Source organism: Micropterus salmoides, unplaced genomic scaffold (assembly GCF_014851395.1).
Source record: "Micropterus salmoides isolate LMB-PRFRI ecotype aquatic unplaced genomic scaffold, ASM1485139v1 Ms_hic_scaffold_20, whole genome shotgun sequence".
NCBI classification, from domain to species: Eukaryota; Metazoa; Chordata; class Actinopteri; order Centrarchiformes; family Centrarchidae; genus Micropterus; species Micropterus salmoides.
The window spans coordinates 6339311-6360516 of record NW_024041151.1 but is presented as its reverse complement, the minus strand read 5'-3'; the positions used below and the strand labels follow the sequence as shown (position 1 = coordinate 6360516).

Below are 21206 nucleotides of genomic sequence, written 5' to 3'. Positions count from 1 at the left end.
CTAAAGTAAGGTCCTTTCTCTACTTCTTTGTCTGTATGTTTTTGTTAACCACAACAATGAAAATAAATGTACATTTAATTAATTAAAACTTATGATACATTGCTGTAGCATCATGAAAGGCTATACTGTGCCTTTGGCTGAAGCGTGCAGTTCTTCCATTTTACTCAACAAGGTTAACTGTAGCTGGAGCTGAATGTTCAGTATGAAAAAAAAACTACAAAAATGAGTAGAATAACACAAAGTACAAGCTGATTATAATACCATTCGTTTTGAATGTATTGGAAAAAATAACAGTTATATCTGTTGATGGCGCTAGACGAAAGAGTTTTTGAAATTCATCCTGAGGGAATGCACCAAAATTCATTGCAAAATATCCAGTATCCATTTGTTGTTCAATAAAAAACAAAAATGTCAACTTGCTGGTGGTGCTAAAGTAAGTAAGTCAGTTGGATTCATCATATGGGATGCCTGTACAAATGTACAAAATTTGAGCCAATGGCTAGTCCTCAAATTAAACATTTTTAAAATAAAATTATGACCTGCTTGGCTACCTGAAAAGTCAGAGGATCTCCAAAAGACGTTAGGATTCAACCTCTGAGCTATATTTTTTGGCAGTCCATCCAATACTTGTTGAGATATTTCAGTCTGGACCAGAGTGGTTGATCCCCATCGTTAGAGCCACACCACTAGCATGGCTAATAATACACTTTCATTTTAAAAATAAGATTAAATAAAAGTATCATTATTATTATTAATAGAAAGACTATGAACCTGTCGGAGTAAGAAAGAGACGACGTCTGTAGACTCCCAGTAGGAGGCATGGAAGAGATGAGGCAGAGCCACTGTGGGAAACGCTGTCAGAGCATCAGGACAGTACAGGGCGTAGTCCATCCTCTTACTGCCCCACCACCGAGAAGCAACTACAGCGGGGAGGGAACGAGGAAAAGGTGGAGAAAAATAAGAGAGACAGAGTGAGTTTAGAAATCAGTGCATACAGTACCTTGATCGTAGTTTTTGGTCCACTGTAGATCTACATTCTGCTCATGTAAGAGATGAACAGTTCAAGGTTATCGTTAAGAGGTTTGGAACGCACTCTCGCAAGAAAACTCAGACTCACTGAGAACCAAGTCTGGTAGTCTTGCAAAGGAAAGCACAGAAGTGGTTCTCATGAAACTGAGCTTTAAGAGAAGTCGCATAAGAAGGATTAATTTTTGGAAACTACTGAGGAGGACTATCTGAGAGAGGAAGATGCCAGAGGAGGAAGGAAAGAACACAGGGAATGAGGATGGAGCCTAGCATCCTTCCCTCATGTCCTCTTACTACAGCTCCCAGGGTACCTTGCTCTATGTTCTTCAGCACCCCGTGTGACAGGGGCGCCGAGCGGATGTCTGTGATGTGAGACGTGACATCGGTGAGGTCAGAGGTCATGTCAGAGCTAACGTTCGAGCTCAGCTCAGATTCCACACCGTTGGGTTTGGGGAACACCTGGTGGATTTTCTGGCGCGACCGCAGGGACGAGCTCCGAGAGACAAATCTATTGTAGGGTAGAGCCAGCTGGGACAACAGACTGGACCTTTTAGAGGGGCTGACTTCATGTTTGTGTGCTGAGGGAGTGTTTGGAGGGAGGAGATGAGAATGTCAACACATACATTGTGAGCTTATACACCAGAAATTCAGAGACAGGAGGTTAGAGGTCAACTCACTCGTGGCGATGTTGGAGGCGGTGTAAGAGTCAGCTAAGCCTGACACCTGGCTGGCAATGCTGGCCTCGCTGGCCCTGCGGTTGAAACGAAGGTGAGGGACCCCTGGTGACGTCGACGGTGGGTACTGGCCGTCTACAAAAACATGCGAGTGAAGAGCATCTGCTGCAGAGACAGAAGAGAGAAGTCAGAGTCACATTCTTCGCTGCAAAGATTAACAATTAATGATATAGTGATTCAAGGAAAATTCCAGTTAATTCCAATTTTGGTTTTTGGTTTTATTTCCATAGCTTTGGCGACATTTCTTCAGACGTCTGTTCCAAATACAGGCAGCGGGACTTCAGCGATTAAAACAAATAAAAGCCCGGGCTATTAACTGAAGTTTTACAGTAGGTTTAGTTGTTTCCTTCTGTTTTCAGTCTTTATGATAAAACATTTTGTACTCCTTAACTTGGTGAGTACAATGATCTCCTAACTGATAGAAATGATGGTCAAAACTATATAAATAAGGCCCCATCCATTTCGTTTTAAAACGGAAGCCTTTTTGCTACGTTTGAACCTCCCGTCCAAACTAAAACGGCGAAAACGAAATGGAGTATTTTTTTTTTAAAGCGCTTTAGTGCGGACGGGCAAAGACGGAGGACTTTAGAAACGATGACGCAGACGCTCCCGTTTGGCTCTCTGATTGGATCTCATAAGTCATGCAAAGTAGAAACATGATGCTTCTGACAAACGTTTATGATTTGGTGTTTTTATTAAAATATTTTGTATCGTGCAAATAACACTTTCAGCCTACACTTGTATTGTGCATGTCGCCGTTTACTTTGCGATGACTCCCAGACTCCCGTGTTACTTTCAGTCCCAGCTCGTTATTGCTCCATGCAAAAAAAATCTGGTGTGGTTCTTCATCTGTATTTCTTTATTCTTCCACAAAATCTTCTGTAACTATGGAATAGACCATCTGCTTCATGTTTACACAGGCACGGGCATGCCCAGTGTACCTGAGCGACCACTCGATGTGCGTTTTCAGTCGTTTTAATGTAGACAGAGATTGTATTCGTTTTAAAACTCCATTTTTAAACTAAAACGGAGTTGCGTGGATGAGCCTGGGCCTGAGACTCAGGTTGTAATATACCAGAAAAAAAACGCAAAAGGGATAATAGATACGAAACGATTACACACTCTCTGTGAGGAGCTGCGAGCTCTGCCAGTTGAGGACGGGCACAGGGATGGAGGTCTCGTTGACGTCGCTCCCCTGCGAGCGGTGGGATGCTGCACCACCAGACTCCATCAGCAGCTGAGGGTTACTCTGCATGATCTCAACTAGGAAGGCAGATGAAGGGAAGAAGAGATACAAAACATGGATTACACCTATAAACAACAATGACTCACCTACATGTAGTACAGTACAGGAAAAAGTAAAACTGCAGTAAAATATTTTGTGACGTATGTTGGTGAACCAAGCGGCAACCTCCGGGTCTGAAAAGTGAAGCCAATGCGGAAGTGCATTACACCTGGATTATTTCTAATGGCCAGCAGGGGGCGACTCCACTGGTTACAAAAAGAAGTAAGATTGTATAAATAAGAAAACGAGACTGCTTCTCAGCTGATTTATTACCTCAGTAAACACTTCCCTAATGAGTTTATGGTCCCAGTCGCTAGTTTCAAGTCTTCTTCAACACAGCATGATGTTCGTTTAGTAAATTACGGTTCCATTTAGAGGAAAATAGACCATAAAGCAGGGGATGCTTTAGGACGGGGCTACCTTGGGATTGACAAGTCACTACCACGATGACCTGTCAATCAGGATAGAGGCGAAATGTATCTGCTGCTCTTTGTACATTTTACTTTGTACAGGTTTTTTGTTGCCATCGGTATTTCTGTCTCAGAGTTTTGACCCTTTCACTTGTGTGTTTTCATTTCTTGAACGATAACTGTAAAATTTAGTCGCCTAAAAATGTTTTGTTGAGCGGTCGCTTGTACTAAAAGCCACTCTTAGCTGTTCTTTTTTTCCCCAGTAAGTACGTTTTGCCTGTTAAAGTCAAATTTAGCATCCCAATTAATTTCACTGTTAACGTGAAAACGGATGAGGCCAACTAGCTCCACCCTCTTGTCCAAATGGTTACTTTTGGTTCCAGAAGAATCAAGATAGTGACGGCCAAAAAGGCTTTTATGCATTTTTTCACCACACATTTTTATTTTTTATTTTTTACAGTTTTACACAGTCCATGATGTGTACTCACCCAAGATAGCTGAGTGCCCATCACCCAGAGGAAAGCGCTGGTAACGAGGGACACTAAAGGGAGGCAGCAGGTGGAACCGCTTGTCCAGAAGAGGTTCGAGGCGGGAGGCCGAGGGATCCGCGGGATGAAACAGGTTGTGAACCTGCTGACAGGCCGGACGTAGAGCGGACACTGGGGAGGAAGCAAAATGAGAGATAAAGAGAGCGCAATAAGGTTCAAAATGGGGAAGATAAACTAGTTATCAAGAACAAACTAACCCACAGTTTAATAAAGAATAACTTCTTTCTCTGGTTGAAAGATTCAAGTCTCTTGTGCCTGTAACTACACGGTGTACTGACCCAGCCTAAAGTACTTCACTGCAGCCATAAGATAAAATTAAAACCACTGGACACAAGTTAGTGTGACCAGATGTGTCCCGAAAAATCCGGGACAGTCCCGAATTACGAGCAGTTGTCCTGTCCGGTTTGTCCCGAAAATTAGACTTAACATAAGTTTTGATTATAGCCTAATGAAACATTAAATAGTGATCGTTGTGTGGTTCTCAGGCTCCAGCAGGGGTTGCAGCTTATCTGTACGTTGTGTCAACAGCGTTGTTATAGCCATAAAGTAACATGTGCTCTTTTCCCATTTTTCTGCGAGGGTTCAGGGTTTAGGGTGGAGATTGGGCTGTCTGTATGCTGTGTACAGAGGCTTTTTACAGCTTTTTCACTGAAAACAGCTGCCTGCTGCTGCTGGGAACGACGCTGATATGAGCAGTGAGACTGAAACAACGCAAGGGCTGGGGAACTCCAGGTCCGGATGATTATTTACAATAAATAGATCAAGAAATGTATAAGAATAAGATAAACGTTATAATATTAAAACTTCTGTATGTGACTTTTGATGCCAAACAAACTTTGTATTGTAAGAAGAGGAGGAATAAAAAGCTGCAACTTGATAAAAAACAAACATCTTTTGTGTTGTTTTGTTGGTGGTAATTGCATTTGTGATTGTTTAACAACAAAACAATGAGAAATTAATGGCGGAGAAAACTAAGAAATGAAAAGAGAGGCAATAAATAAAACATTCTGTGAACAGCTTTAATCATATCTAACTGTAAATTGATCCAGATGTTAACCCAACAGCTGCAGGTCAGTAACCTTTCTCCTTCAAACCCAAAGGACGCACAATACAGGCAGATTCGTGCCTGCGTGAGCTCTGACTTCAATCACGTATTTGTCTTTTCTCAGCCAAAACATTTTCAGCCTTTGAGATCAGAAACATGACCTCTGACCCCTGACACCTGCTTTGCAGCTGCTGGAGACATGTATCTCACGCAGGAGGCTACAAATAACCACTTCCTGCTCATCGGGCAAAAGGAAAATCATTAGAAAAAGAAAGCCTACAGCATATGAATAATCAGATACACGAGGAACATCCTAAAAAACCAAAAGAGAACTGACACAAAAGGAGAAAACATTCCTCACCATCTAACGAGGGCACCACTGTCTTCCTCAGCGCGAGCACCAACCCCAGAGGAGAGCCGAAGAGGAAGAAGTCAGTCACCTCAAAGTCAAACTTTCCTAAGGAGCCTCCTTCCAGCATGGTGCTGTTGCTGGAGCGTCTTGATCCGGGTTCCCCGAGGAGCACACTGGAGTGAAGGCTGCTCAGAGACAAAACATTCACACAACCTGTTTTAATTTTGTTAATAAAACTAACGGAAAGAATTCGTTGACGACCCATTTCTCAAGGACAAAAAACTAAATAAAAAGTAACCTCTGAAAACGAGAAGCACGATGAAGTATGTTACATTTTTCATCAACTAATAAAAACTAAGCTATAGTGTGAAAGTACATAAATAAATATATATATATATAAGGTTATATAAGTTCCAGGATTATCTGGGATTATAACAGTCAACCATCTAAATATTCCTCTAGATGTTCGCAAAAGAAATATCAGTACGTTATCCGATATTATATATATATATATATTATATTAACCCAGACAGTCAACAGTATCTTAGTGAACAAATGAAGATTCTGATTGATTCGCTGCTCTGCTGTGGAGAGAACAAATGTCTGTGCTAATGATAAGGCTAACGCCAGGTGAGCAGGAGAGAGACAGTGGTTCAGAGTTTTTAATGATAAGTGGATTTACTGAGGAGTCTACTGCATTACTGCAGAGTCACATGGCCTTTCCCTCTAACCTAGCGCCAACAACACCCATTAACCATTGTAACTGAACACAACAAAGATATAGACGACTGAAGCCTCAAAATGCTTAGAAGAAGCCAAACAAAATCAGACTAAAATGTAGTTTTATTGGCTAAAATCTGACTAAAGCTTTTTCATTAAAAGATTAAAACTAAATCAAAATCAGGGAACAAAATGAACACTGCATACAGTGGGTATGGAAAGTATTCAGACCCCTTTAAATTTTTCACTCTTTGTTTCATTGCAGCCATTTTCCAAAAATCAAAAGAGTTCATTTTATTTCTCAGTAATGTACACTCAGCACCCCATCTTGACAGAAAAAAAACAGAAATGTAGAAATTTTTGCAAATTTATTAAAAAAGAAAAACTGAAATATCACATGGTCATAAGTATTCAGACCCTTTGCTCAGTATTTAGTAGAAGCACCCTTTTGATCTAATACAGCCATGAGTCGTTTTGGGAAAGATGCAACAAGTTTTTCACATCTGGATTTGGGTATCCTCTGCCATTCCTCCTTGCAGATCCTCTCCAGTTCTGTCAGGTTGGATGGTAAACGTTGGTGGACAGCCATTTTCAGGTCTCTCCAGAGATGCTCAATTGGGTTTAAGTCAGGGCTCTGGCTGGGCCATTCAAGAACAGCCACGGAGTTGTTGTGAAGCCACTCCTTCGTTATTTTAGCGGTGTGCTTAGTGTCATTGTCTTGTTAGAAGGTAAACCTTCGGCCCAGTCTGAGGTCCAGAGCACTCTGGAAAAGGTTTTCGTCCAGGATATCCCTGTACTCGGCCGCATTCATCTTTCCCTCGATTGCAACCAGTCGTCCTGTCCCTGCAGCTGAAAAACACCCCCACAGCATGATGCTGCCACCACCATGCTTCACTGTTGAGACTGTATTGGACAGGTGATGAGCAGTGCCTGGTTTTCTCCACACATACCGCTTAGAATTAAGGCCAAAATGTTCTATCTTGGTCTCATCAGACCAGAGGATCTTATTTATCACCATCTTGGAGTCCTTCAGGTGTTTTTTAGCAAACTCCATGCGGGCTTTCATGTGTCTTGCACTGAGGAGAGGCTTCCGTCGGGCCACTCTGCCATAAAGCCCCGACTGGTGGATTGCTGCAGTGATGGTTGACTTACTACAACTTTCTCCCATCTCCCGACTGCATCTCTGGAGCTCAGCCACAGTGACCTTTGGGTTCTTCTTTACCTCTCTCACCGAGGCTCTTCTCCCCCGATAGCTCAGTTTGGCCGGACGGCCAGCTCTAGGAAGGGTTCTGGTCGTCCCAAACGTCTTCCATTTGAGGATTATGGAGGCCACTGTGCTCTTAGGAACCTTAAGTGCAGCAGAAATTTTTTTGTAACCTTGTCCAGATCTGTGCCTTGCCACAATTCTGTCTCTGAGCTCTTCAGGCAGTTCCTTTGACCTCATGATTCTCATTTGCTCTGACATGCACTGTGAGCTGTAAGGTCTTATATAGACAGGTGTGTGGCTTTCCTAATCAAGTCCAATCAGTATAATCAAACACAGCTGGACTCAAATGAAGGTGTAGAACCATCTCAAGGATGATCAGAAGAAATAGACAGCACCTGAGTTAAATATGAGTGTCACGGCAAAGGGTCTGAATACTTATGACCATGTGATATTTCAGTTTTTCTTTTTTAATAAATTTGCAAAAATTTCTACATTTCTGTTTTTTTCTGTCAAGATGGGGTGCTGAGTGTACATTACTGAGAAATAAAATGAACTTTTTTGATTTTTGGAAAATGGCTGCAATGAAACAAAGAGTGAAAAATTTAAAGGGGTCTGAATACTTTCCGTACCCACTGTACATTAGATTAAATCTGTGTGATTTCTGCATCTCACCTGGACAGGAAGGCTTGGTGCTGTTTGATGGTGTCCAGCTCGTACGTGGAGGAGTCGCTGCGCTTGCGTGGAAGTTGCCTCTTGGGGTCGTCGGGCCCCGAGCAGCGAGGGATGTCGATGTTGCTGCGGCTGAGATGGCGGCTTCCTTCGAGGGACGGCGAGGAAGGAGAGGCGCTGTTTATGACAATACCTGGAGAAAGAAGGTCTGTGTCCTGAGAGGCAGAGGTGGAGAGAACAAAAATAACACTGTCAGCCTTGAAACAAGTGGTTAAAAAGCTGTCTCTAGTTTTACATTTTTAAGTTTTTAGCCACACTAGCAGCATCGCTCTGGGGAGGGAAATGCTGGTCGGACCGCCGCTAACTGAAAACTGAATTATCTCAACAACTATTGGCTGGTTTGCCATGACATTTGGTGCAGATATCCACGTCCGCCTCAGGATGAACTGTAATAACTTTTTTGATTACTTCACGTTTAATCTTGCGCACTCTTGTTTGATGTCAGAGAGTTAAGATTGATACCTGAACACTGATGGCGCTGCCCCGCCTGCTGCTGTTCTGGCTTTCTGACACCGTCACAGAGCTGCTGCACAGAGCATCAAACCCCAGGATCCCCCCAACACAGTCCCCAATAACACACACCTGCGTTAGAAAACAAAGCACAAGAACATGAATACACACACATAAATCTACAGCTTCATCTGTGCATGCATCTGAAGTAGCACGTTAAGTTACACACTGACCTGGCCAGTAAAAGATGACCCCTCTAAAGACTTGATGAAGTCACTATACACCTGATTGGCTCGTAAGATGACGGTAGCCACGGCATCTTGGTACTGTGGCGCAGAGGTAGCCAAAAGGGGCAAAGCAGCAAGAGGGATGTGGTCCTGACTGCTGGACAGGCAGCTCTCGTCGTAGCTGTAGGGGCTTAGACTGCCGAGCAGAAAGGACATGTTATCTGTCTGTATGTGTGTTTAACAGTTTCACAGCAGATTATTTAAATGCTGTTGAATACACAGGAGCATTGCTCACTTGGAGACGAGTGAGAAGGCGTCGACACACACAGCTGGACAGGGGACCATCCGGATGGCGATGCGGCCCAGAGCTGTGGGGTAATGGACCCTCATCACGGTCTCAAAAGCCCCGCTCAGCGTGTTCACATCTGCCTGCTTGCTGTTCTGTTCACCTGCAGACAAACGAGAACAGGGTTTACGTATTTAATTTTGTAGGACTCTAGATGAGTGGATCCAAACCTTTTGTGACTTTAAAAACAAACTGATCCGATCCATCAGAAGCTGCATTATTCAACAAGCTCAAAGCACATTTTCTTTCTTCTGTTGTTTCATGTGAAGAAGAATTAAAATTATCGGGGATTTGTGCAGCAGAAATAGTTTTTTCTCTTCTTTCCTATCGTGTTGTTCATCGATTTATCTTGCAGCACCTTGAGAACTGGCTCTGGGGCGCTACTGCTCTAGTTTAGAGATTTTTTTCCTACTGAAACAGAAATAGTTTCTGAAGATTTGTGATTTTTATGTGAACTTTAACGTTAATTATTTACACATCCAGCCGATACGGACCAACATGATAATTAATTCAGAGTTTGTGTAACCTTGTGAACCAATACTCACTCTTGGTGTCTACAATCTCCTGAAGGAAATGTCTGGCTCTTTAGCTGCTAAATGCTCTACTGTGAGGGCGGCCCCTAACTCCTAACCTTATTGCATGTGTATAAGTCCTGTTTGTGCACGTGCGTGTCTGTATTTCGGACGTGTGTGTTTAATAATAATAACGTAAAATTATTTTGAATTTGCAGGATTAAAAATTTTCACATTATGTACTGTGAAGGCAGCGGACAGTCAATTAATAGCTGCCTGCTGCTGGAAAGAACACTACGATATCTGTGAGACTGAACCGACATAGTAAAGTTGTGGCACCTGAACCAAAACAATAAGCTGAAAGAAGCTAAAACACTCCGTAGAGCTGTCGGGTGATAATTCTCTGTAGGTTCTAGGAACTGCCCTTTCACATTACACAGCCTTTTCATCCATTGTCATTATAAAAATATTGATTACAGCTGCTTTAATTACTCATGCAGTGAGAATTAATCATGTGTGAAGTGTGACTTTCATTATAATGTTACAGGATCTGATTGCTGCTGTACCAGAGCCAGTATCCAGGATGTTTCCTCCATGCAGGACCAGAAGGAGGACGTGGATTTTGCACGGCTGGAGACACTGCTGAGACGAACAATCCTGCAGGTGAGAGGACAGAAGACGGAGAGACAGGTAACAGAGTTAATAGTGATAAGGGAGCGAGCAGATGGGAGAGAAATAAGACAATATACAGGGCAAAATACTAATATTTATAAAGCAAACATGCCAAACATTTACTGGTTTCACCTCCTCCAATGTGAAAATGTGTTGCTCTTCTCAGTTTCAAGCCAGGGTAAACTGAATATCTTTGGGTTTTGGGTTTGGATTGTTATATATGTATGTATATATATGTGGTGTATCACACACACACACACAGAATTGTGGTACAGAAGGTATTTTTCACTATTTTCTGACATTTTAATCAGATGAAGTAATGATTAAAATTATTACTTGAGCTCAAAAAAATACAACATCTGACATGGAAAAAAAGAATACAGTTAATATCCTGTATATTTTATATATATATAAATAGGATATATAAATATATCCTATATATTTATTTACTTTGTTTCCCATTAGTATTATTGTATTATTTTGTATACTTGTACATTTTTGATCTCTTTACTTTATCTATATTTATATTTCAATATTTTATGTTCTATAGCACCAATATATCAAGGCAAATTCCCCGTATGTGAAAATGTACCTGCCAATAAACCCCATTCTGACTCTGATTCTGATGTGAATATGATGCGATTAAATCTTTGACGGTGGGAACAGCAGCTTGTGTGAAAGGCTTGAAAGCTCTAGAACAACTACTGAATGGATCGGTATGAATGCGGGTTCTAAAGTTATCCGTGGTTATGATGGAGGAGTTTGGTCAAGCTCGACAAAAGAACCCCTGATGATGTCATAGTGATGTCATTATGGTTATCTCGGCTTGGGTTTGTGGACTACACGCTTTTGACAGGATGCCTTTGTTACAAATTGGGTTGTGAAGTTTGAAACACATGTGCATGGTCTGATGAGAAGCTGCTATGTTGAGTTTCATTATGGGAAATGATTTTGGACCCTGATAAATTCTCGGGACTGGACGTCTTTCTCAGCCTCTGCTGCATCAGTTTTAAATCTCTTGCTTTAACTTTATGGAAGTGCAACATTAAATAACTGGAACGCCCCTTTAATGAATCCTCGTCTTCGTTTGTGTATATGAATATTTAAGAAGCGAGTGAAATGTAGAGTGGAATGCTTTGTACAGTTAAAGGAATAGTTTGACATTTTGGAAACGTGTTCATTCGGAGAGTTAGACGAGAACAACAACCCTTTCCGTAGAAAATGAAGCAACAACCAGTTAGCCTAGCTTAGCACAAATTCTTAAAAGGAGGAAACAGAGCTGTCCCTCTGACTCTGTACAAAAGCTAAGAAAATCTGTCTACTAGCACCTCTAAAGCTCACCAATAAACACGTTATATTTCATTAATATGTACAAAATCCAGTGTAAAAACAAATTAGACCTTTTATGTGGGGTTATGTGTCGGAATATTTCTTGGTTGCAACCAGTAACTTGCATTTAGTTTTCTGGAAAACCTGATGGATTGATGTCCTTGCCTTTTTGAGACTCATCATTGGACACAAAGTGCAAGAACACCACCCTTCCCCCCAAACTCACACAGTGGAACTTGTGAAAGCCTATTTTAATCATGCAATCACAAGTGCAAAGTGGTGGGTCTTCATTTATGTGCAGCTGCGCACAGTGCGAAAGGGCTGGGTGAAGTGGAATAAATATATCGGAGGGTGTAATAATTAATAAATACACTCTCAGCCAATCACATCACTGGTCAACTCATCATTCTGAAACAGCTGAGCCGATCACAGTGAGGGGGAAAAAAGTTGGAAAGGAGGTCGTGAAGCACAGGATTAATGAACTCTGGTAATCTGACGTACTCCCACATAATGAAAACCGAGTCATAACCGACCCGCCTGACGTGTGTCTCATTTAAATGAACCTCCCACCTGGGCGCCTCTTACGTTGGTCGTTGCTCCGTCACCAAAATAGGTCCCTTAATCTTTTACCTGAAATAAAGCTGATGGCTGCAGCAGAGAGTGGATCGTAATTTCACTACACTGGCAGGATGACTGAAAGCTAATTTAGGAGGAGGAGTACGATCTACAAGCTATTTAATTAAACGTGTTAGTGTGAGTGTGACATGAATGAAATTAGAAAAAAACGTGAAGGAACTGTACCTCCATCTGCCTCTCCTCATTACTCATCCCAGCGTACTCCCCACCCGACTCCTGATACAAGGTTTCTGTAAAAGAAAATTCATTAACTGATATTTAAAGGAAAGAAAGAGTGATTTAAACTATAACTGTACATCCTGTTTTTTCAGTTTTTCATTTATCAGACATGTACGTGAATGAGTTTCTAACAGAAACACAAGGAGAGTCACCGACCTTGTGCTTCATCCACCTCCATTGTTTCTATCTTGTCCATCAGGTCATTGGAGCTCCACTTGGTGATCTCCTTCGCAAACATCTCCTCATTGTCAGAAAAGTCCTCTGCAAGATTCACAGAAGAAATTAATGAAATGAATAATCCAAGACAAAGACACTTTCTCTCTCTCTCTCTCTCTCTCTCTCTCTCTCAACGACCTGTTTTAATGATATAAGCGCTCGGCGTGAAGCACATGGTGCAGTTGCGTTTGAACCAAATTTCCCAATTTTTTGTGTGTTTTGGGCGTAACACGCAACGAGTGTCATCTCACCCCCATTCCCTTTAAAAGCCTGGTGCGCGGATGAGTGGCACATTATAAAAATCATCAATTGATTGATTGAATCGCAGACTCACAGCAGAGGGGGGGTTTTGGACAGGAGTGTGGATGTGATATAAAAACGGTCTCTGATCATGAAGCCTAATGCTCCTCTGCAGCTCCCGTGGTTTATCAGTAAAGTGTCACTGCAGACTGGAGTCTGTTAACAGACAGACGCGATCTCTCTATCTACACACAGCGTCCCTCTTAAGAGCGTCTTACTATGGGAGTAATGCGGCCCTAAAATAACAAAAAACAGTGAAATGCCACTGACTTTAGACCTGTTTTTTTTTTTAAGTTGGTGGTGCAATTCCTTTCTGCTGCCTCATGATAGCAACACGCCAACAATTTGCCTGACCACACCTCATTATAAGACCAACACTCCCATGGGTGCACAGATAGGCGTAAGTGCATTCGCTATTTAAACAAATGGGCGCTTGGCATGAAAATGACAACTGCATCGTTTGGAAACTAGTCAACTTTCAGTTGACACTTGCTTTGCGCCGGGTGCAAGATAGGGCCCTTTATCTCTCTAAGTCTCTGTACTTATATCTATATCTACATGTCTATTTCTATCTATCTACAGACAAGATTTTACAACTCTGGAAAATTATTACAACGGCAGTTATTTGATCTTTTGTCGAGACAGTCATGAGGTAAACAGCAAAAATACAGCGTTCTTGTTACAATGTTATCTGCCATCACTAATGTGCTATTGCACGTGTTTGATTGGCCGCTGCATTTACGTTGCGACTTGGTGAATAAGGGGGCTGCATTCTTTCACACACAGCTGAAGTCTCGCTGAACGTGGCCTTAAACAGTTTAAATCCTTGCCCTTAAAATATTACAAAACTTTGGTTGACTTTTGTTTATAAATGTGATTTATATGTAAAGTGGCTCGACTATATTTCTGGCAGCTATTTTGAAGAGCAAGAATATTTTCATTTTGTGAATCTAATGTAACAAGCTACGACTGCTCTCCTCTAAACTGTATGGTGTGATACTAACTAAGTATTATAATGTTTCAATGCATTCATTACGGGGCCAGATGAGCACATAAAATGAACAAAACAGGATGAAGGATGGAAGCTTTAGCTGCTCCACAGATAATATTTATCAGCCCAAAGACATCCTGAGCAATACGATACAAACAAATTAATCAGTCAAGATCATGTTTGCATGCTGTAAAGCCAGAACAAAGCAGGAAGCACTACTTAAATATCATTTATAGCAACATAACACAAATAGTGCATGTTTAAAAAAGGGATTATATTGTGTAACATGCAAACACTGATGATTTTACCGTGAGCATCAAAGAACTCGTCGTCTGTACTGTCTTCTGAGTCTCGGGCAATGCTCTGCATCCTCCACTCTGAAATGCTCTGGTGAGACGGACTCCCTGTAAACAAGCAGAACACAGCAGGTCATTATGTTAATCTTAAGAGAAATTACTCTGTAAAAACTCCAAACTGCTGCTCACCGCCTCGTTTAGATGACCTGTTGGAGGATCTGGAGGATGTTGACCACTGCTTGGTGAGCTCCCCTCGTGTCTCCAGTGAATCTCCCAGCTTCCCTCCTTCTGCCTCTGCAGCTGATCCCGCAGTCTCAGCTCCCTGCTCCTGGTCCTTGCTCACGGAGGAGCTGTTGGTCTCCGTTCCCCCTTCTTCATTGAGGCTGTACTGGGCCATCTTCTTAGCCAGAGCCAGCTGGGTCTCCAGCTCCAGCTGCCTGATGTCCTCGATGGTCAGGCCGTACCACTCGTCCTGCCAGCACCACGCCTGCCTGTGGGCTCGAACCATCACTTTACGCAGGCCTGAAAGCAAAACAAAAGGGATTTAGTGGCATGTCAATTAATTTAATGAGGAACAAATCATATTTCTGTGAAATCCACTCCACTAAAATAAAAATGTATAGTTATGGTTGGCAAATACATATTTACAGTTAAGAACGGCATGTCAGGTAAAGGTCCAGATAAAGGGTGTAGGTTCGGTTTCAGACATGAGCAGGGGCAAAATGACGTCTGTTGGCAATGCAAATAACACATTATAAAGAATAAGGAATTTAAAATGTCGCTGTAATTTCTGTATTTTTATTGCACTAACACACTGGTTCCATTGATACAGGAGGTGTACTGAACATCTCTCACCAGACACTGCAAGAATAAAAAGTTAAATTAAATAAATAAACCACGCAAAAACCTTCAAACTGAAATGTAGTTTTAGTCATTAAAAATCTGTTCTTGTCCCAGGAACACCGTCCTTCGTACAAGTAGTAGTTTTTCCGCCTCGAGTAGTGTCTGCAGAGCTTCCTGTCAGCTCCAACAGGCTGCACCAGTCTTCTAGGGTTTAGGGCAGCCTCTAAATGTCCTGAGAGGCAAACCCCTCAAAAGAACTCACTGCTGCTCATAAAGCTTATAAGGAAAAAAAGGAAAAATGCTTATTCCCTTTATTAATACTGTTGTGAGCACACAGGAATAATTAATTTGATAAGACTGAAAACAGATTTAATTTTAATCAATGCCTTTCTCCTGATGAACTAAACAAGCACCAGCTGGTTATAAAACCCAAACCCTCCAAGCAGATCGTGATTAAAACAACTAACCTGACAATAAAAGCCTAAATTAGCAAATATTGAAAGCTATTATATTCATATCCAGGAAAATAATAACCGCTAACACATTATTAAATTAACCATGAATGTGGAAATTGCTGACATGAATGATTAATAAAGCTGGAAAGGTTCTGCATTATAAAACCAAAGACACTATCAGCACAACTCAGAACAAAGACACTACATTAGAACTGGTGCGTGGTAATATTTATGCATCAGGCTTGATGCAGTTCAGAGTAGAAGTCCAGTAAACAGCAATTAGAATAAAAACAAAGGAAAACTTCCTTGAAAGCATCTAAGTGGCAGTGGACACAGTGGGAGTTTAAACACACATTTTGTGGTTGAAGTTCTGCCGATCAGAGTGTGAATGCCATGAAGACAGAGCAGCTGCTGCTTCATTAGCCTGGAAGTAAATGCTGTGAGGGAGTGAGCAGAGGGCTGAGAGAGTGTATAAACAGTCTTAAATCACAGCAGTGAAACAGAAACAGACCAACACTGGCAGGAAATTAATCCAGTATGCTGTGTTATCTCAGGGAGCCAGACTCTACTCTCGGCTCCTGCAGCTCAAACTCTTTCTGTACTGTCTCAGCCAGGTATCATTTTATTTATTTATTTACTGGCTTTACCTGTCCTCTTACTGTTCCTCACACTTGTACACCATTTCTTTTTCAGTATCTTCCCCTTGTTTCTCTCTCTGCTCCGGACCAGAGTGTTTTCATTAATCTGTGGTTAATCATTATAGGGATCAGCTCTGGGCTGGACCAGCTTTGTGTGAGCTCTCTCCTGACGTTACGGCGTAAAGTCGACTCTAGAGGCTTAGAAACTAGGGGTGTGACCAGATCTGATTTGAAAACAATATTTTTCGTAAAGCTGTCCCCTGATATCCGCATGACTGAGTGTGAGGGTGAAATTACTATAGATGATGCCCCCGCCACTTTTAACTCGTTTGTGTGGCAGCATTTTGGGCACCCGGTGGAAACAATAAAGGGTGTGACAGACGAGACACAAACAATGTGTAAGCAACATTTCAAAACGCGCTTGCATTGTTTTGTATTTTGTGACTATCAGTCAAAGAAAAAAACATTTTTCATTGAAATGTTTTTTAAATAGCATTAAAATCGTCTTGTCTCGTGAGCTAAGTGTATCGTCACACCCCTACTGTTAATTGATGGGTGGTGATGGCGCAATTAATAAGACGCCTGCCTTTGGTGTGAGAGACTCGGGTTCAATCCCCCACTGTGACCCCTGAGTAAGACACTTAACCCCTCGTTGCTCCAGAGACCTCTGACATGTATAGCAATTGTAAGTCGCTTTGGATAAAAGCGTCAGCTAAATGTAAAATTACTAGTTAGTTTGCAACTAAATCAGATAATAAAATTGGTTAACTCACAATTACCAAGGTCATAACTAAGGCAAGTGGCCAATCAATAATCGATGATAGACTCCCAACTTCATGGTTACCGTGCATAATAAAGCTAGATCAATATTAACACCTAATAAATAAGGTCTCTACTGTAGTCCCTTGTTGCAAAACGGCAGGATGTTAATGAAAAATGATGCTGTGGGGCAGAAAAACTGCTTTTTCACCATTAGTGTATTATGCTGTGACATTTTATGATTTACACCGACCCTGGGGCATGTGTAACTACTTACTTTGAGTTATGTTGTAGCTCATCTCTGTGGCGCAACAGCTTTTACTTTAGTAATATTTTACATTATATAACTATGTTTGAACACTGCTGCTGCAACAGCCTGCAGGACTGTTTTTTATAGACTTCCTCACTGATTTGTGTACATGCAGCCACAAAGATCTCTCACTTTTTTTCTCTGACCCCGTTATCTTTTAAGGTATTCACAACTGAAAACAAAAGGTTTTCTTATCCTTTATTAATCAAAATCTTCTCTGAATTTAAACCATCCTAAGTAGGAGCAATGTGCAGCCATTGTGCAGCACCCAGAGAGCAGTTAGGGATTCAGCCCTGCTCAGGAGCACCTTCAGCGAGGGTCTGTGCTGGACTCAAACCGGCGACCCTACGGTTCCCAAGCCAGGTCCCCATGGACTGAGCTACTGCCGCCCCAAAATGGAGTCTTTAAGTCTGATGCGCTACCAACTGAGCTATAGGCCCAGTCTCAGTGACTTCTGAGGATTATTCACAACTTCTTCACAGTTTTCACTGACTTTTATGCTTACTCACCAAATTGAGGGTTTTCCCTTTTCAGGGTTATTCCTAAATTATTAAGTTATATCTATATTTCCATGATTAACCATGAGTTATTCTCAACATTTCAGCGTTGTTGCAACGATGTTTTCTCTGACTTTCTGTAGTTATCTCTGAATGTTATTGCTGACTATCCAGGATAATTCCCAACTTTTTCAACATTACCATACCAACATTACTTTTCACAATTTGTGAGTTGGGTAAAAGTCAGCGACACGTTACAGGACTTTTCCACAAATGTTCATGCTTAATTACTTTACATGATCTGTTTCAGGGTCACAAATGACCTTTAAGGATTATTCCTGACTTTTAGGATTATTCTCAGTTATTCATGACTTTTCATGCAGTGACCCTGATTTGTGACGCTTATTCACCAGGATTATTACTTTTCAGAATTATTTATCATTCTCCTAGATTACTCTCAAATTTCTCCCAAATATGTATGGTTTCTATTGACTTTTTAGAGTTATTCTCTTCCTAACAGTAGTCCTGACTGGATCTGGATTATTCCCAACCTTTTTAGGATTGTGGTCAACTTTTCATGTAGGTCCTGACTTTAAATTTTTTGTTCTTGATTTTTTAGGAGTATTGTCAACTATTCACGTAGGTCCTGACTTTTTAGGGTTATTGCAATTATCATTATTCCAGATTTTGTAGGATTATTACCAACTTTCCAACATGCTTTCACTTAACTTTACTAGTAACTTTCAAATTTATCACCACATTTTCAGAGCACTACCTTGTTATTATTATTATTAGGTTTATATTGTTTATAAGGTTTTCCCTGATTTTTTTAGGATCTTGCCAATCTTTATAAAGGTGTTACAGATTTTCAGGGTTAACAGTAAGACTTGACTCACAGGTAAGGAGGAAGAGAAAAGGGAACAAATGGTCTTAAAGGTAACTTGCGTCTCACTCTTGAGGACACACACCACACTATACCTACCCACGTCGTGTATGAAGCGTTCGATCTTGGACTGCATGCCCCAGTATCTGAACTCCACTTTGCAGAGCTTGTAGGCACACATCACAGGGCTTTCACCGTGATTCTGGTTGATCTCTTCGATCCAGTCGTCTGACAGCGGACCACGTTTGGTTTTTACTGACTGATACAGCTTGGGGTCTTCTTCCACCAGGTACTCGTGAGGAGGGATGTAGTCCTTTACGATGTCTATGGGGTCTGCAAGGGGCACACAATTATAATGAATCATGCAAATGCAAAAAGCAGATCTGAGCAGCAGGACAGATGTCACGACATACTGACTGAACACCTGCCTCAAGAGGTGTGTGTGACTTTTATGTAATCACTCCCTGCAGGAAACGTGTCTGGCTGCACTTTTCTCCTGCACCCCAGTGAATTTTAGTATTCAGAGGCTCAACACAAGCTCTTACACTCCACGGTCTGTCTCCCCCTGCATCCCACTGTCTGCGTTTTCACTGCAAATAACATAGTGTAAATTTGATTCCTGATTCCTGCTTATGAGGAGATTAAGTGTAGTAGAGGGTATGTTCTTGTGTGCATGATGATACACTTACCTACAGTCATCTGTCTCTTTTCGCCAGAGGACATATTGAAGACATCCACTTGATTTCCAGTATCTGGTTTATAATATGTCTCGATGTCTATAGAGAATTTCTCCACAAAGGGACAGGTGTACCTGAGAGACAAAATACAAACGGTTGTTTAGAAGAATTCACTTACCTCCATCACTTTGGCAGTTTATAGCAAAACTTGTAAATACTTAAAGCAACACACCGATGTCTACAATTGTCTGTTCTAGCCATGAAAGAATTAATTGTCTCCAGTGACAATGCCTCAGCCGCTCCTTGAATCAAGATTACATTTCTTTTTTTATTTAAAAATGTATATTTCACAAACGGGTGTGTGCCTTTCACTTGGCAGAGAGTCAGCGGGAAGCTATGGATTGTGACAAACAGCAGCAGATGAAAGATGACGGGGGAGCAATCGTGCTGCGCTGCTAGCAGGTAGGAATTCACCCTTACACGAGCACTGCATCACATTTCACATACTGTCCATATTTAGGCAAAAGTGAGTATTGGATTAGACTTTTTGACATTTTCTTTGTAAATCGTAAACACACAGAACAGTGCACAGCAAATAAACGTCCCCCGTATCATTATCATCATAGTTATGATCATACTAGATGGGGAGTATAAAAGAATTAGATGTACTAATGACCTTATGTGGGTTTTCAATGGCCGATGTCTATATTTAGAGAGCAAGGAGTAATCTAATATACATGTTATCTCAGCCAGTAACATGTTGTTTTAGATGGAATTTATATTAATGAATGAAACAGAAACATCCTTTGGGTTCTGCTGTAGATTTCAGAATCTGACCAGAGTTTAAGGGAGAGCGGGGTTCAGTTTGTCAGAGGTGACGTCTTTCAGCTGCGTTATTCTCTACAGTATAATTTTATATATTTAACACTAGCCAGTAATGCTGTTAGATTAGATTTGCTGTCATTTAGGATGATATATCGGCCTTGTGAGCACAGTTATCAGTCAACTAATTATGTGTGTAGATTAGCTTCAACTTGGTTGTCATTGCACAAGTACTAACAAAAATTTAATGTAACTCAGCATCAAACCAGAAGTGCAACAAGCAGTAAAATGCAGATGTAATGTACATATATACTGTTAGTGAATAGAATAAACAGTAAAGGGTGCATATGAATACTCTCTAGAAAATGTAAATGTATAGCAGTTCTAAAGCTCAGTGACATACAAGTTTAAATTAATATTTCACCAGAGTATTCGATTATGAAAACAACTGTTAGTTGCTGCCCTGCTGATATCCTTCGCTTCCGTTCTCATTTCTGATTCTATGAAACTGGAGGTACACACTTAAAAACAGCTCAAACCTACTGGATAAAAAAACCTATTTTTTTTTAATTGAAAAAATCTGATATTAACAGGATAAAATATGGGGTCCGTTTCTTATACATTTCCTGATTGAGACTTTTGTGTTTGGGAGGGGTATCAATATTCGGTTGGTTGTGACGTAGGTGATATGCTGCGCTACCGACTAGCTTTGTCTATCATGGACACGATTTTAAACTAGTAGCAGACTGTAGGTTTTTTGTTTCTTTGTGTTTTTTGTCTCATTTCTTCCTGTATTATTCCATTTTATGCTTCACTAGCAAGGACCACACCATCCAACAGATACGGTACGTTTAAATGATTACTTGATGAACAAAAGAGAAAGATGTGCAAGGCTTGCACTTGCTGGATATAGCTGTATTTCAAAGGTGTTGTGAGGAACAAAGTAAGATTCACCGAAGCAGCCGGGCCCGGACCCCCTCATAATCCTATACGGAGAGGAAGAAGGAGGTGAGGAATCAAGATACAAAAAAGGGGGTAAAGAATGTGAGAGAAAAAAGGAGGAGATGGGTTA

At 41.2% G+C, this 21206-nt stretch overlaps 1 protein-coding gene across 5 annotated transcripts in view; it reads right to left on the bottom strand.

Moving 5' to 3' along the window:
- Nucleotides 1-21206, bottom strand: part of LOC119914613 (membrane-associated phosphatidylinositol transfer protein 2-like) — a 70971-nt gene that overhangs the window by 12746 nt on the left and 37019 nt on the right. For 3 of the 5 annotated variants that reach the window (XM_038734028.1, XM_038734029.1, XM_038734030.1), the window contains 16 exons: nucleotides 19325-19446; nucleotides 18735-18968; nucleotides 14440-14772; nucleotides 14263-14358; nucleotides 12604-12708; nucleotides 12394-12458; nucleotides 10158-10248; nucleotides 9029-9182; nucleotides 8740-8929; nucleotides 8519-8638; nucleotides 8000-8211; nucleotides 5410-5585; nucleotides 3944-4114; nucleotides 2883-3023; nucleotides 1704-1865; nucleotides 772-920 (listed from right to left, as the gene is read on the bottom strand). In XM_038734028.1, coding sequence (XP_038589956.1) covers nucleotides 772-920; nucleotides 1704-1865; nucleotides 2883-3023; nucleotides 3944-4114; nucleotides 5410-5585; nucleotides 8000-8211; nucleotides 8519-8638; nucleotides 8740-8929; nucleotides 9029-9182; nucleotides 10158-10248; nucleotides 12394-12458; nucleotides 12604-12708; nucleotides 14263-14358; nucleotides 14440-14772; nucleotides 18735-18968; nucleotides 19325-19446 — 2521 coding nt within the window. Of the gene's footprint in view, nucleotides 1-771; nucleotides 921-1337; nucleotides 1605-1703; nucleotides 1866-2882; nucleotides 3024-3943; nucleotides 4115-5409; nucleotides 5586-7999; nucleotides 8212-8518; nucleotides 8639-8739; nucleotides 8930-9028; nucleotides 9183-10157; nucleotides 10249-12393; nucleotides 12459-12603; nucleotides 12709-14262; nucleotides 14359-14439; nucleotides 14773-18734; nucleotides 18969-19324; nucleotides 19447-21206 lie in introns of all 5 variants that reach the window. The other 2 variants (XM_038734033.1, XM_038734031.1) reach the window with 2 other exon arrangements.